The 15,639-nt window shown below is 55.6% G+C and overlaps 1 protein-coding gene across 1 annotated transcript; it reads right to left on the reverse strand.

Moving 5' to 3' along the window:
- Positions 1-1,576: 1,576 nt before the first annotated feature.
- On the reverse strand, positions 1,577-15,362 carry GBA2 (glucosylceramidase beta 2). The gene is made up of 17 exons (XM_032096333.1): positions 15,189-15,362; positions 11,344-11,435; positions 11,027-11,142; positions 10,712-10,930; positions 9,914-10,153; positions 9,449-9,551; positions 8,024-8,177; positions 7,616-7,741; positions 7,329-7,513; positions 6,909-7,013; positions 6,163-6,270; positions 5,525-5,676; positions 5,276-5,382; positions 4,991-5,133; positions 4,563-4,678; positions 2,583-2,774; positions 1,577-2,495 (listed from the first exon to the last, which is right to left on the reverse strand). Exons 1-17 carry the CDS (start codon positions 15,341-15,343, stop codon positions 2,268-2,270), a joined length of 2,541 nt encoding a protein of 846 aa, XP_031952224.1. The 5' UTR covers positions 15,344-15,362; the 3' UTR covers positions 1,577-2,267.
- Between the last annotated feature and the right edge of the window lie 277 nt (positions 15,363-15,639).

A 15,639-nucleotide genomic window follows, 5' to 3' on the forward strand; every position in this document is an offset into this window, starting at 1 on the left:
GATCCCCTGCTCATGCTGGGAGGGGGGAGCCCCCAGCTGGTACCCCAAATCCCTCATGGCACCCAGAGGAACCCCAGCTGTGGGCACAGAACTGGCCCACACATCTGCTCCTGCCTCAGGATATGGAGGAGATGTGGGACATGGGATTGTGGGGTTATATGTCTGTGAGAACGTCACAAACAGAATGGGAACTTCAGACAGTGTTTATTAAAAAGGCCCTTCCACTGAATCACAAGGTTCAGAAAGGACTCCCTGGCATTATAGAATCCTCCCCAGTGAAGAGTTTGGGCAGAGCTGGATCCAAACTTAGCCCTAGACTTTGTCAATGGATTATGTCTAAAGGATTGTAGAGGTGTAATATAAACTTTGTACAACGTAGTACCACAGGACTGAGGATGGCAAATCAGATCTATTTATATAAAAATAAATTATTTATTATGATAATCAGACAAAAATTTCTTAGTAAGAATTACTTACTACAGATTAGAAGCTATATGTATTGTATGATGCACTATTTCGGAGCAGCATTAATTATATTAAAGCTAGCAAAACCAATTACAAAGAAGAGCCTGAAGTTACTCATCCGTACTAGTAATTGTGGGCAAATCTCTTTAGTTCAGCCTTAGGGAGGGGGCAAACCTATTTTTCCTCCATAAAGGGCAGAATCTCCACACACATTCTGGGAAGGGGTGTGTAAGAAGATCCTGCCCTTAGAAATTGGGAGCAGGCTTTTACAGTATAAAGTGATTGACTGTCAGCCAGATGTCAGCTGTGTCAGCTCAGCAGCTTTAGCTATGTTATCTATAGTATCACCTTCTGGTTCCTTTATTTGGTTCTTTACCAGTTTTATGACATCTTCACCGCTATCAGGATGTTTAACTTTAAGGACTGACTCATTTCAGCATTTTTCAACACCAAAAGCAGCATGACACCCCTTTCTCCATTTACCACTTAGCAAATAGGGAATTGCTCAAGTTGTTTTACTCCCACTCAGGCAGAGCATCCTGCTACAGAAAGGGAACTGGGGTATCCCTCTCTCCATCCAAGGGATAACAGCAGGGGTGCTGACTATCTGTCTGTCCAGGGAGATCTGTATGTCTGGGGACACAAAGGGAAAGGCAGGGGAGCTCCCTCCTTTCTATCCCTCCCACACCAGGCTGGTACAGCCTTCAAATGCTGCAGTGGCAGAGAAAGAAAGAAAAGGAGGCGAGGTGGTAACCCTGGGCAGAAGGGGACTCGATTTAGTCAAGGGCCTGCAGCCCTGTGGCTCAGCTGCTCCCCACAGAGGCCTTCTCAGGAGGAATGCTCTCGCCTCTGCTGCGTGCAAGGCAGTCCAGGCAGAGCCAGGAGCCAAGCAAGAAGCAGGTCTTGCCTGCTGTCACATCTGGGCAAGTAGATAAGGAGGCAGATCCTGCTCCCTTTAGCAAAACTCCACAAGAGTCAGCCACCACTGGGACTCGTCCACTCCCTGCATCCGTAGCCCTCCAGCCCAACCCAAGAAGAAAAAATGGGGGCAGAAAGGATTTCCTCTTTTGGCTTGGCCTGGTGGAAAGAAGATACCGAAGATGAACAAGAGTAGACAGCTAGACAGATTTATTAAGAATTGAAGTGATTTATCCCCTTAAATGTGCTCCACTGCCTGCCCCCAGCGCCAGCAGGGAGGGGGGCCATGGTACCAGACCAGGACCTGCTTCTTGGGCTCAGATTGTCACCATCCAGGGAGCCGGGTCTCCCCTGGGGATTGTATCTGCCACAGGCCCTCCTGGGGCAGAGCCAGTCAGTATGTGCAGTGTCACCCCAGGACAACTACAGCATCCATGTGCCTGAGTGCACCAGTCCAACATCCTCACACACACATTCACCCACACCCTTTTTCTCCCTGCAGGACAGGTCCCCACCTTACCCAGCCCAATGACTGCAGCAGAGAGGTCTCCTGTGCCCCTGGACAAGGTACCAGCTGCAGTTTGGGATGGCTGGGGAACCAGCAGGCTATCAGAGCCCTGAGCGATGGGGAAGGGGAGGCACAGGCTCCAGCAGCCACTCCTTAACCCACCCCCCTCTGAGGAGACATCCCCGCACCTCTGATCCCCCCGTGTGCTCAGCATCAGTGGCTGGAAGCCCCCTGAGGTCAAGGGCATGTAGTGGAGGTAGGGAAGGAAAACAGCAATGCGAGTACTAGCACAGAGCGGGAGGGGAGGGTCCCTGCCTGCCATCTGCGGCCCCCCCAGCCCGCGGTGCGCCCGCTGCTCTGCCCAGTGCCACGAGGCTCAAGGGTGGGTGGGGCCCTGGGGGAGCTGGGCGGGTGCCGGTGCCTGGCCAGCCCGGCGCTCCAGGGCCAGCTGCATGCTCCAGATGCTGAGGGGCCGCATGTAGGCCAGCGAGCGGTACACCTTCTTCTCCCGATAGGCCTCCGGCGTCTGGAAAGCCATGCCCAGCCGTTCCCAAACCGTCCGGTAGCAGCCCTCCGCCGTGCGGAAGCCTTCCTCCACCATGCCCTGCAGGAGAGGAGACAGGACCATCAGCACATCCACAGAGCACACGGAGCACATGCTGGGAAGTGCGGCAGCAGCATCCCCGCTCACCTCCTGGATCATGGTGGCAGCCAGGGAGTAGACCACGCCAATCCAAACCTCGTTGGACTGGACGCTGGAGGTGTCGGGCATGCCGTCGGGTCTCATGCCGTTCACTGCTCCCATGGTGCCGCCCGCGAAGCTCATCACGTTCTTCTCGAAGATGGTCTTGAGCGCGCTGAGAACATGACTCTTGGGGAAAACCTGGCCGGACAGAGATGGGCTCGGTGCTCATGTGGACCCCTCAGGCTGGGTCTGGAGCAGGATTAAATTTTCCATGAGGAAAAGGGCAACACTGTTCGCTGGGTCAATAGCAATGAATTCCCACCTCAGGAAAATAACAGGAGGACATGAAAAGTCTCTTTCCCCGAAAAGAGCAAAAAGCTCCCAGAGGGGAGCAGAGAGATGCTGAACCACATTCCACCTTCCTCCTGAGGAGGCTGACAGCTCATCCAACTAGTCCATCTCCAAAAACAGCTTCTCAACCACAGTCACTGGCCAAGCCCCTTTCCCATCTCTTGGGGGTTTGCTTTGGGGGCCTGGCCAACCACACCATCCTCATTTGGTTTATGTTCATCACTTGCAAGAGAAGCAAGAGCCAGGAGGCTCATCAGCACAGCCCAGGGATGTGCCAGACACTTCTTGCCAGTCTGGTGACACTAGAGCCAGGAGAAGCAGAGGCTGGGATGACACCAGGCAGGACCTTGCTGGGAAGGCTGGGCAGTCCAACCAGACAGCTTTGGCAGACTCAAAGCAAAAGCAGCAAATTCCTTCTCTCTGTGCTCAAGCCCAGCAGCCCTGCAGACATTTTTACCCAGTGTGGCTCTGGAGATAAGCCATGGGGATGCTGTAGGAATCAGTAAAGGGCTGATGTGCCCTTCTCTGGCAGAAGCTCTTGGGGCACACTTTCTTCAGGACTGGATCACAGGCTGCTCTTACATCACATTTCTGACTCGTTCACTGCTGCCTTGTGCATGCAGCAAGGCCACATTAATGAGGTTACTGACAAGAGTGATGCCAGCAAGGCAACAGATCAAAATACATGGAAAAAAATCACGGAATGTCATAGTAAACAGAGAGGAATTCACCAGTCCCACCTCCAGTGAGCTCAGAGCTCACCAGAAAGCAGGGAGAAGTGCCACCTTCAGCAGCAGCAGTCGGAGGCTGGGCAAAGGCAGGCCAGATTCTGGACTGCACCACGTTTACTCTTTCCTCCCAAAAGGATATTACTGCAGGAGGGCTGGGCCAGATCCTGCCTGGAGCTCCAGGCACAGTCCCAACCCCACACTAGGTTAAACACAGGAGGGAATGACCAGGTAAAGTCACCTGAAGCTCCCCTCTGATTTACCAACAGACAGTGAAGTGGTTTGTCACCCTCTCACAGACAAAGCCACTCCTCCCTTCACTCAGCAGAGGCACTTGCCTGCCCATCTCCACGAGAAAGCTTTGCTCTGACAACTGCCCAAGGGGCATAAATAACCCAGTGGTTCTCCACTGCCCCCCTCTCTTCCAGGTATTGCAGCACCAACAGCTGCTCCGGACCATCCCACCAGACACGAGGAGTCTGCAGCCAGTTCTTCTCTTGCAACTGAAGAGCAACAGACTCTAGGGCTTGGAATAAGCCATAGTTCCCTCTGATACTAATTTTGGACTTTTTAGGGCAGCAAATAACTTGGAAAGTTTCCTACACTTTTTTCTACCGTTTTTAAACAAATAGCACCTTGTCCAGAGCAAACTTCATTGGGGCCAAAGATAACTGCAGTTATACATCCCTGCTGCATGGCCTCTCTGTGAGAAGGTTTTGGTTTAAGATGGATTCCACTGGATCCATCCAACAGCCTCCACTGGGGTGTGCACATTGGGAGAGCAGGCAGGTGCCCCCACACCAGCCCTAATGTGTACCCCGCAGCATGCACCAGCCCTGCTGCTGTTTCCCTCCTGCCACAGGTCCCATCTCACCCCAACCTTACACCAAGCAGCCCCTTCTCTTACCTCAAACTCCCCTTGGTCCAGACCACAAGCTCCGAGAAACCACTGCCCAGCACACTGGTCTGACATGATACTGCTGGAGGTGTGACTTCCACTGCTATCATAGTTGTAGTATTTTCCTGGAAAAGGCAGGAGATAGTTTTAAATCAATAGATTAGGATACTGCTTCATGTGAGCTGTCCCTACACACCACCCTGTGTGGCAGGAGCACAGCTGCTTTTTCCACAAGACTCTTCTTCCTTTCCCACACCTGTTCCCTCCTAGACACCTGCTCCTTCCCCTCCACTCCTTTCCTTTCCCCCATCTTGGAGGGACAGTATCATCCCTTTCTTCCCCCATTCCCCACAAGGCTTCATGATCCAAGGAGGAGCCACCCCCTCCCAAGGGACACATGGCCAGCTGAGCATGGTTCCCCACTGCTGAGCACCCACCATTCCAGAGCCTCCTCTCAAACGCCTCCTTGCCCTTGTTCAGGATGTCCAGGTATTTCTGCCGGACCTCAGTATCCCCGAGCACCTCTGCCATCTTGCACATCATGCAGACGGCAGCCAGCCACAGCCCGCCACAGTAGGCACTGCCGGAGCCAAAGGAGAGAAGCATCAGGAATGTGGGACACCTCAAGGGTTCCACGACAAGTGGGATACAAGGGCCCAGCTCTGAGCTGTGTCCCCACCCCACAGTCCCCATCTCCAGCCCCACCTGCCTCTCTGTCTCACCTGGCTCCATGCACCACCCATGCGTCGTACGTCTGGTCAGCAAAGCCACCGTTTTCAATAAGCCCATCGTTATCCGTGTCAAACTTCAGCTCCGACTCCATCACAGCCTGTGGGAGAGGCAGGAGATGGTCACGCAGCCCTCACATCCTGGAAGCTCCTCTCACTCTGCTTGGGAGCATCCATCCTCTCAGGACGTTGCTTGGCTCCTGAGGGAAAGGGTGATGCCCCACGGGTCTGACCTCCCAGTACCTGGCATACTGGCCACATGTCCTGCAGGTACAGGCAGTCACGTGTCAGGTAGTAGTCACGGTACACCTGCAGCACAAACTTCAGGTTGAGGTCCTTCCAGTCAGCAGTGTCGTGCATCAGGTAGGCGTTGACACGCTGCCATGGCTCATCATCTAAACCAGGACAGACCAGATGCAGCAGGGCAGCAAGCAACAAACACCCCTGCTCCTACACAGGAGCAAGGACTCAAGGGTGCTGTGATCAAGCAGCACTGGAAGAATGTGTTGTACCCAGTGCCATCTCATCTAGTGAGAACACCCTTCCTGCTACTTCCCTCCGTCTCCCTTGTACAAGCTCCATGCAGCACGGTCTTCATCACCACCCCACACCATCCAGCTTTCCACTCCCAGAAAATACAGAATGACAGAATCATTAAAGTTGGAAAAGACCTCTCAGCACTGCTAAATTCACCACTGAACTACCTCCCTAAGTGCCTCATCTACACTTTTTTTAGACACTCCAGGAATGGTGATACCACAACCTCCCAGGCAGCCTGTTCCAACACTTGACAACAACAAACAGTGTATCTCATGCAGCATACCCATTTCCCATAGCTTGGCACCCTCTCTGCTCCCCCACAGGTCCAACAGATCCCTCACCTGGGTCCCCAATGTCATGTGGCACCACGTTCTTCATCTTCACCTGGGCTGTCTGACCACACATCAGGTACTGCCGGGACTGGACATCCTCATTCACCACAGTGACAGCTGCAGAGGACACAGAGGAAGACACATTAGAAGGGCAGCAGAAGCTGCAGAAGAAAGGTCCAAGCATAGGCACAGGCAGCGCCACCAGTACATCAGGCTGCCCTCAGCGGCTCCAAGATCACAGCCCTCTGTAAAGGGTTGAGGGGACACCAGGCTGCTCCCCATCCCCCCCTCAGCAGGGGACATACAGCTGTCATCACCTCCCTAGGGCTGGGTTGGGAAGGGACCATAGTGGGTCAGCCCTTCCAGAGCCCAGCAATGAGCTGTGCTCCACCCCTGCTTGGGGCACTACCGAGCAGCCACCAAGCCCAGCCAGAGCAACAGGGTCTGCAAACAGCTCTGTGTGTCTGCTCTGCAAGGGGCAAGGACAGAGATGGGAAGACCAGGGGCTCCCCCCAGGGCAGGCAGAGACAGCTGTGCACCCCCAGCGTGGCAAGAAGGCACCCTCAGTGCCGGGCACAGAGATGCTCAGGCAGCAACATTCCAGGGCTGCATGTCCTGGGCACAGCAGAGCAGCTGATGGGGGATGCTGGATCCATGGCACACATCTCTACAGCAGCTGCTGTTGCAAATCCTCCGTCTCTTCCTGAGGTGAAGCCCTGAGCACACACCAAGGCAGGGCCTCTGGGGACACTCACCAATGTCATACTGCAGGCTGATCTGCAGCTTGGGCCACAGCATGACGAGAGCAAAGGAGGCGTAGAAATGGACATCATAGGTGTTGTACATCCGGTACTCCTGGCCTGGCAGGACAGGGCAGATGGTGAGGGATGGGGAAGGGAGAAGGGGGGCAGGTCCTCCCTCCACATGGCCCAGGACAAGGGGATCTTTCCCAGCACAGGCAGGGGCTTCCATTCAAAGTGCATTTTATTCTCTACATAAGGGTCTGGAGAATATTTCCTGCCGTATCCTACAGGGCTGCAAGGGGTTTACCTAGGAATAGCACTGCTCCCTACACACTGGAGTGTGAAAAACATCCCCATGGCAGGTTAAAAGCGCATGGCTACAGTAATGGGAGGGGATGAATTAGGAGAATCCCTCGCATCCCTGTGAGTTACCTTCCAAATAAGCAAACCTTCCGTACTCCCGCAGAACAGGGAGGAGGTGGGACAGCCCAGCCCCCGCCGGCCCCTGCAGGTCCTCAGCACAGCAATCCGGAGGCACCTCCATCCAGATGGTTCCCCCATCCGTCATGAAGTAGAGCTCATTGAAGAGGGCCGACTTGTACCAGGAAGGCAGCTGGCTGCGGGGAAGAGGGAAGCCTGCCCTCAGTGGCTGAGGTGGTGATGCTGCTACGACAGCCAACCCCAGGAGGCCACTGGGAAAGTGCCCTCATCTGCCCTACCTGTTCTCCAGGATGGGATTCTGCCACGCTTCGATCTTCCTCTCCCACTCCTCATAGTGTGTCAGGGCGTAATGGGACAGGGCAGGAGCAGCATCGCCTTCGCTGCCAAAAAACCGTGTGTACCGCCTGCCAAGCAAGGGTTTGGTGAGCACCCCACGGGCTCCACCTGGGAAACCCACATGGACACCACAGAGGGACACTGAACTACACCGAACAGCAGAACTCAACTGCTACTGCAGGGGCACTGGGGAGCAGGGGCTGGACACAGGGTCCCCTCCCTGAGCTGGCAGGACCACAGCCACAGGGAGCGTGTGGCGAAAGGTCCCCACATTGTACAGAAATCAGGAAAGAGGGAAAAGGGGGCTTTGGGGGGCTTAAGCCTAACACCACTGGAGACAACCCACCTACCTGAGGTGCAGCTTTTCCTTGGAGCCAAAGTGAACACGGGGCATGTCCCACGCCAGGGCCAACTCTAGTGTCTTGTGCCCACGGGCAGGCACCCGGCAGCTGGCACACACTGCTGCTGCTGTCACCTCCCCCTTCTCTGTTGGGCTGCTTTTACCTGCCAGGAAAAATTAAGATATTCTTAAGCAATCAAGGAAGACCAAAGAGAGGGTAACTGAAGTTCACACACACCTTGAGGGAGATGAGACTGTATGGGCATACCAAAGCCCCCATACAACCTTGAAGGTACAGCCCCAGGGCTTTAAGGGATGATGCTGCCGTAGGAAAAAAATACCTTCCATGGGAGGAGTGGCTAAAAGGATTCAGTCATCCAAGAACAGGAACAAATCAGACAGGAAAAGCCAGGAGGCATGAATGGAAGCTACAGAGTATCCCATGACTCTGTATCTGCGCTGCACTCAGAGACACTGTGACTTTCTAGGGACAGTCATTGTTTCCAGCTTTTTGCAGGGTGTTTGAGCCATGCTGGTATTTAAGAAAAGCCCTGAGGTGGCTGGATAATTACATGCTAGTTCTGACATGTGTACAAGGTAAACTCATTAGAGCAACATAAGCACAGATCCTGACTATGATAATGTCTGGCAGGCATGAAGGAAAACCACATCCCAATAGCCTGGGGAGCTCTGAGTACATCTAGGCAGGAAGCTTATTTTTCTGGAAAAAATTACGTATTAAACACTTCATTTACATAATTTAAGCCTCAAGAAATCTTGCAAAGACCCAGAAGCAGCATCACTCGTTTGTCAGCACCATCCTTGTTTAAAAACTGGCAGACATTGGGGAAATGGTCACCTTTTATGGCAATAGGAGGTGACCAGCAAAGGCTGGAGACGTCACCCTACTTCAAGGCTCCTCCCAAAAGAGTGAGCAGAGACCTGAGGATGGATGCAGAATCATCAAAGGAACAGCAGAGACCTTCAGAGGACTGGTACAGTAGACAGAGGACAGGAAGCAATGGCAGCACTAAACCCCCAGCACTGTTAAACGCTGGCTGGAACAATTCTGATGGAATACAACTCGTTCATCTGGCAACTGGAACTGAGGGAAGGTGGCTGGCAGCACACTGGCTCCCTAGCAGAAATCTAATTCAGTGTGCAACTAATGAGATACTGGCACGTGTAACCAATACCCAAGGACAGTCCCGAAGTGGTATGAACATTTTTTGGAGAACCACAGAAGGGATGAGCAACAGGAAGTCTGGATACAGCCTAAAGTTGAGAACAAGCCTAAGCATCCTGGACAGCTTTTTACCAACCAAGGAAGCTGGAGGGAGGGAACTCTGCCCTGGCTTGGGTGCCCAGAACCAGTGTGGCCACCCTTTCCCCCTGCTCCCTCTCCTCCCATCCCACAGAGGATGGACGGACTCACCGGTGGGTGAATCCAGCCTGCCATCCTGCAGGAGGTCCTGCCACACCTCTCTACCCAATCCTGCGGGATTGAATGCCGTGACATGGGTGACTCCTGTGCCAGCCTGGGAAAGGGAAGAGCATCATCAGGGGCTGCTACTTTGGAGGAGAAAATTAATGCTCTCCACTCCCCAACACCACCACCAGGACATGACACTCACTTCCCATGTGCTGCCCAGCAACTCTAACCCCAAACTTGTAGCCCCACAAGCTTCACCCTCAGCTGCTCTCCTGATACCCCCAAAGAGGGTGCCCTCAGGGAAGTCATTTTCCCACTCTTGGGATCAGGGAAGCACTGAGAACCGGTGCCAACCCCAAACCCATTGCACATCCATCCTTTACCAGCTGCTGCAAGCAGCTCCCCCACATCCAGCAGGGCTGCACAACCTCCCCAGCAGCAGCCATAGCACCAGGGCCAGCCCTTTACCTTCTCCCGGGCAGAGATGGCCAAGGTGAAGGGGTTCACAGCCGGGAAGTGGTGCAGAAGGACTCCAGCAACCCGCTCGCCATCCTTCTGGAAGGTGAAGGGCTCATTCCAGTGCCCGCCGCTCCTGTCCTCCTTCGCTCCTGTGCCATTCTGCAGGCTGAACATGATGGACACTTCCACGTCCTCATCCCTCCCGTTCTCCACCTCCCAGATGAACACTCCCACTGGCAGGCTGGAGTCCTGGCAGAGACACAGAATGCTGTCTACAGGGCTGCTGCTCCACAGGCAGCTGCCCCACCATCATTTCCCCCACTGATGGGGACACCATGCAGGAAGCACAAGGAGCAACAGCACCAGGAATAATAATTCGGTCTTGTTGCCAAGCTGAGGAGCAGCAGCAGAAGCAGAGGAATTTGGGAGGCAGGCAAGGCAAAATTCAGAAAAGAAGCCCTGGGCTAGCAAACACCACAACGGGCAGCAGAGAGATGGAAAGCGGCTTTTAAGGCTCAGCCGGGTGTCTCATCACTCATCTGCTCGGCAGGTTGATACAGGCTCACGTGCTGCGCTGGGGTAAGAGGAAGGTCAGACATGTCAGCAGCGCAGCTCCCACCCTCGCCTGGGGCTGGTAGCCAGCAGGGGCAGTGCAGCAGCTGAGCCATCCCTCGATGCAATGCCGAGCTCCCGCATGGCTGCCGGGGTTCCCCGCCCGGGACCATTGCTGAGTGTAGGCACGGGGAAATGTTGGGAAAGCCCGGCTAAGGAGGAGCTCTGCCCTCGGGAATGCCATCACCTCCTTACCTTATAGTCATGGGGGATGACGGGAGAGAGCTGTCGGCAAGTGAGCACCACGTTCTGCCCCGGCAGCTCGTAGACCAGCCAGGCACGGGGGTACAGGGCATGGTAAAAGGCATAGTGGCCACAGTAGCCCCAGTTCCAGCCCTGCAGGGTGCTGGGCCTCTCCACGGACAAGACCTGCTGGTAAACCGTCTGCCCCTTGCACCGCAGGCACACCGTGAACTGTGGAGGAGAGGAGCCGGGGATGAGATGAGCATGGCATGATGTCCCAAGTGCCCAGGCTGCTGCAGCAACACTCACTCCCCTCGCAGACCCTACCTGATTGGCGATAACTGTTTCATAGTGGTAAAGGCCAGGGTTCAGCTGCCAGCGGCAGAACTCTCCCCGCCAGCCACGGGTGATGGTGCCTCCCCCGATCCCGCCGAGCGGACACCCTGGCAAAGACACCAAAAGTTAGCCCTCATTCCTCCCCCTGGTGGGATCTGGCACAAGAACTCTCCCCATGCATCTCTGCAGCAGAGGAACACTCAGCATCACCCGCAGCATGAAAGCTCCTTGACTCACTCATTCTGTCTAGCACCCAGATGGCCCCATGTGAACCTCCACCCATCCCAGTGCCCAAAGTGCAGGCTGACCATAGATCTGCTGCAGCGGAACAGCACACAAGAGGTCAATGAAGGCAGATTTCTTCTCTATGCGGGTCTTCTTTAACCACCACCTGAAGTATCTGCAAGGGAAAGAGAAGCATTAAAGAAGACAGGAGCAGGCAACACCATCCCTTCAGTGCTACTGGGCAGGATGAGCACAGGTTGAGCTTTCCCTCCTTGTAGAGATGTACAACAGGAACCTGTGTCCCTGTGCCCATGGCACAAGGGGTGACAGCCTCTATCATCCATCTGGAGCACACATCGGTCAGCAAGCACAAGCAGGCAGAGTCCAGGCAGCTCAGGACTGACTGTAAGGGCAACTCAGGAGCAGGACTCCCAGCTCATGCAGGACAGGAGGCTTTCCCAGACATCCACAATGCACAAGGACCACCACCACCTCCATGCCTGGTACAGAATGTCCTGCTAAGGAAGGCCTGAAAACAGAGGTACAAGCCCAGAGAAGCCACACACTGCTCCAGGGACACAAGCTTTGCTCTTCTACCTCCATGTCCCCACTGCCATAAACTGCCACATCCCTGTGCCACATCCTCAGGGGCAGATTGCACAGGGCAGCCTTTCCCTGGAAGTGGGGATGGTTGCTGTCTGCAGCCGGCAGGATCCTGGGGACTCGCCTCCAGCCACACACCAGCTGCGCAGACCAGCACTGCCCATCCGATAATTTCTCACCCAAAGGCCTGGGAATCGAGACACCCAAACAAGACACCTGTGGCTGGGTGTGCCAGCACCACTCCAGGCAAGAGGATCAGGGCTGGGCTCCGAGTCAGTGCTTTTAAGTCCTGGCTTTGGCTAATAAACTGCCTCAAGTTAAGCCTTCTGTACAGAGACAATTAGCACACGGAAACCAGCTACCAGACCAGAAGCTGCTGAACCTTGCCCAGCAGTCAGGCAAGACCCAGCCAGCAGCTCCATGGCCCTGGGTGCCAGGAGGGCAGTGGGGACACGGGAACCCCCACGGAGGACAATGTCCCTGAGCTACCTGCAGACACCCATGCCATACTGCCAAGCAGAAAACCACCCCGACCAGGAGCACACAGCCTGTCCTGCCCCTGGTTTCACAGGATGCAGAGCACAGGCAATGGGCAATAATCCTCTGGAACATGTACACCCAGGAGAAAACGGGAGAGGTTCTTCCATGACACATCTACTACTACACTTCCCCAGCAGAAACAACCCACACTTGACTTTTTGGCTGCTCACTGGGCATACACCTTCACTCACCAACATCTAAGGTCCCTAGATCCCTCAAAGGGTGAGATTTTCTGGGTTGCAGTCTCACAGGACCTAATTGCAGCCTCCTCTCCACTCCTACAGACCCAGCTTTTGTGTTTGGCTGTCTGTGGATGTTTTGCTCATAGAGGTTCAGGGCATGATGAGAACCAGCCTGTCCTGCATGACTGCCCTGAAGCAGGGCCTGCCACTATCTTCCAGCTACATCTGCTGCAACTGCTCTTCTCCAGCCAGGACAGCCCTGGCCTTACCCCGCCAAGGCGAGGTTTTGGCAGTGTTCTCTCTCTCAAGGAAATGATTATTATTCTTTTTCAACCCAGCGCCAGGGAACCAACCCAGCCTCTTCCCCAGCAGGCTTCTGGCAACAGGAAATAAGGTGTCCAGGCAGAGTGGCTGCAGCACAGCCTAGTGGGGCATTCTGACTCCTTGGAAAGGAGATGGATTTCAAGAAGCAGTTTTTCCAGGAGCACACAATAGAAAAAAATTGAGATTTATTTCCACTGCCAGAGTCCTTTCACCATCTCAATAGCAAACTCTTCTCCTGCCAGCTTCTCCCAAAATTGTGCAAGCCAAGAAGAGAAGCCCAGTGGTCGACGCCCAATTGCTGGCTATTAACAGCTCTGCCAGGGCTACAGAATAACCAGGAGAAAGTCTTTGTACTCCATAGCACCAAAAGCCCTGCCAGGGCTGGAGGGCTTTCTTTCCCTTCAAATGGCAGTGGAATTAGAACCCATCTGAACATTACCCAGCTGATCTGGATTCATGCTGTGACCCCTCTCAGGACACAAGCCATCTCTGTGGAAATCTACCTGCACCTCTTCTCCTGCCTCACCAGCCCCAGCTGAGTCCTCTGCACAGCCCTTTCTTTCCAAACATGCATATGCCCCACAGTTACCCCGATGAGCCCTGATTAACAAAAAAATCCTGCCCCAGGGCTGTCAACATCCCCAGGCATGTCACCCGCATCAAGGGCTGGTGCTGCAGAAGAGGGCACCCATCATCATGTTTAATTCAACACAACAGTGTCAACCCAGGATGTGGTGGCTCCTCTGCCAGTCCTGGACCTCCTGAGCCAAAGATGTGCAGTGACTCCAAGGCACTCCCAGTGGCTACAAACACCTGCAGCAGGTGACTTTGCACTTGACGTACCAAGCCAGGCCAAGTTTTGAGAGCATCCCTGGCACAGGGGCTACTCACCATGGGTCACTCAGGAAAGGGCAGGCCAGTCTGCAGAGCTTCACAGATCCCTGCACCATGACACAGAACTGTGCTCCAGGCTCCTCTTGCAGCACCACCACCCAGGTTTCCATGTCATGGAAGATGCTCACGTGTCCACCAATGCCTGGAGCATGCAGCCTCCCATACACCCTTACATCCCTGAATGGGCTGCCCTGTGTCAGCCAATAGTGTTGGCCTTGGGTTTTAACTCAAGCCCACACAGGTATTTCTTGTCGTCCCAGCACTTTGTCTCCTCTGCTCTTGAAGCTGGAATCTCCTTGCAAGGAAGCTCTTGCCCTTGCAAAAAGTATTTTGAAATGACAACCAAATTACCTCCTAAACTTGAACAGAAGAGGCAGCAATTTGAGCTTCTTGCTTTCAAAGACCTTCTCCTAGGTCTGATACAAGCCACTTCCAGACTTCAATAAGTACAAGGCCAGGATTGCTTCTCCTCCCTGCTCACCCCACCAGAACTTCACGCTTTCCCACATGCTCAGGTCATCCCAACCTGACGCGGCGGCTTTTCCAGCAGCCTTTATTTATCTCCAGTGCATGACCGACGCTCTCCTTTCCCTGATGTCCAGATTCGCGCCGGGGTGTCTCAGGTCAGACCAGCATGTCGTGCATCCCGAAGCAATCCAGTATTTGCCCTTTCATGCAGCTTTGCAGGAACCAGCTTGGCAAGCTGCAGCCTCCAAGGACACCAGCAGAAAATGGAGGCAGGAGACATAAATCCAGCACAAGGAAATAAGCGATGCCGTCGCTGGTCCCAGCACTCAGCCTGACGAGTGCACAAACACTGCCAGCGCTCGGAGTCCCGCTTTAAAGGTTAAAACAACACCCTCGCTTTCCACGCGTGTTCTCCATCGTTACTTCCAGCTCACCCCAACGCAAACCGGGAGAGGTGCCCCATTCCCAAACCTGCCACAGCACTGCGTTCCAAACCCCTCCCAGCCGGCCCCAGTCTAACCTCCAGCTGCCAGCACTGGGGACGATGCGGCAGCGATGAGCCCTGGGGGTGGCAGATGGGGGTCCCCATCCCCAAGCAATGCCCCAGTCCTCCCCGCTCCCCCCGTTCTGGCCAGCCCGAGCGCCGGGTGCTGCCCCTTAGCACCAGCGCTCCCAGTGCCGGCGCCAGGAAGGCTGGAGAGTGCCGGCGGCTCCGGGCGGCAGGAGGGCGGCTCCCGCCAGCCCGGGGCCTTCCGTGATCCGCCGGATTCTGCCCTCCGTGCACTGGGACACCGCCGGCACCTCCCCGGGCCGAGCTCCCCGCAGCACCGAGCGGCTCCAGCGCGACGCTGTGTCCCCCCGCGGGACGCCCTCCCTCGTCCCGGTGTGTTCCCGGCCCCCTCCGCTCCCCCCCGTACCGCAAGACGAGGCCGATGTGCCGCAGGACGTCGCGGACCGGCACGTCCCCAGCGCCGTAGGGCTGCCGCAGCTCCTCGAAGCTGTGTGCCAAGCAGACGCGCCAGCCGTCCGCCGCCACGCCGCGGCCCCGCGCTGCCCCCTCATAGCGCCGCATCAGCGGCCCCGCCGCCACCGCCGCCTCCGCCATCACCGCCCCCCGGCCCGTGCGCGCCCTCTTCTTGACCGCCCCGCCCCGCCCCGCCCGCGCCCCCGGGGCACGGCGGAAACACGGACCCGCCCCGCCGCCGGTCCCCGGGGGCGCCCGGCCGAGCGTGGCCGAGCGCCGCCGAGTAGATTCCGAGAGTAGCCGAGCGCTGAGCGAGCACTGCTGAGGGGCGTGCGAGAGTTGCCGAGTGCTGCCCGATAGTTGCCGGGAGCTGCCCGTGAGCCGACCGAGGGCGCCCGAATCCT

This window comes from Corvus moneduloides, chromosome Z (genome assembly GCF_009650955.1).
Source record: "Corvus moneduloides isolate bCorMon1 chromosome Z, bCorMon1.pri, whole genome shotgun sequence".
Taxonomy (NCBI): domain Eukaryota; kingdom Metazoa; phylum Chordata; class Aves; order Passeriformes; family Corvidae; genus Corvus; species Corvus moneduloides.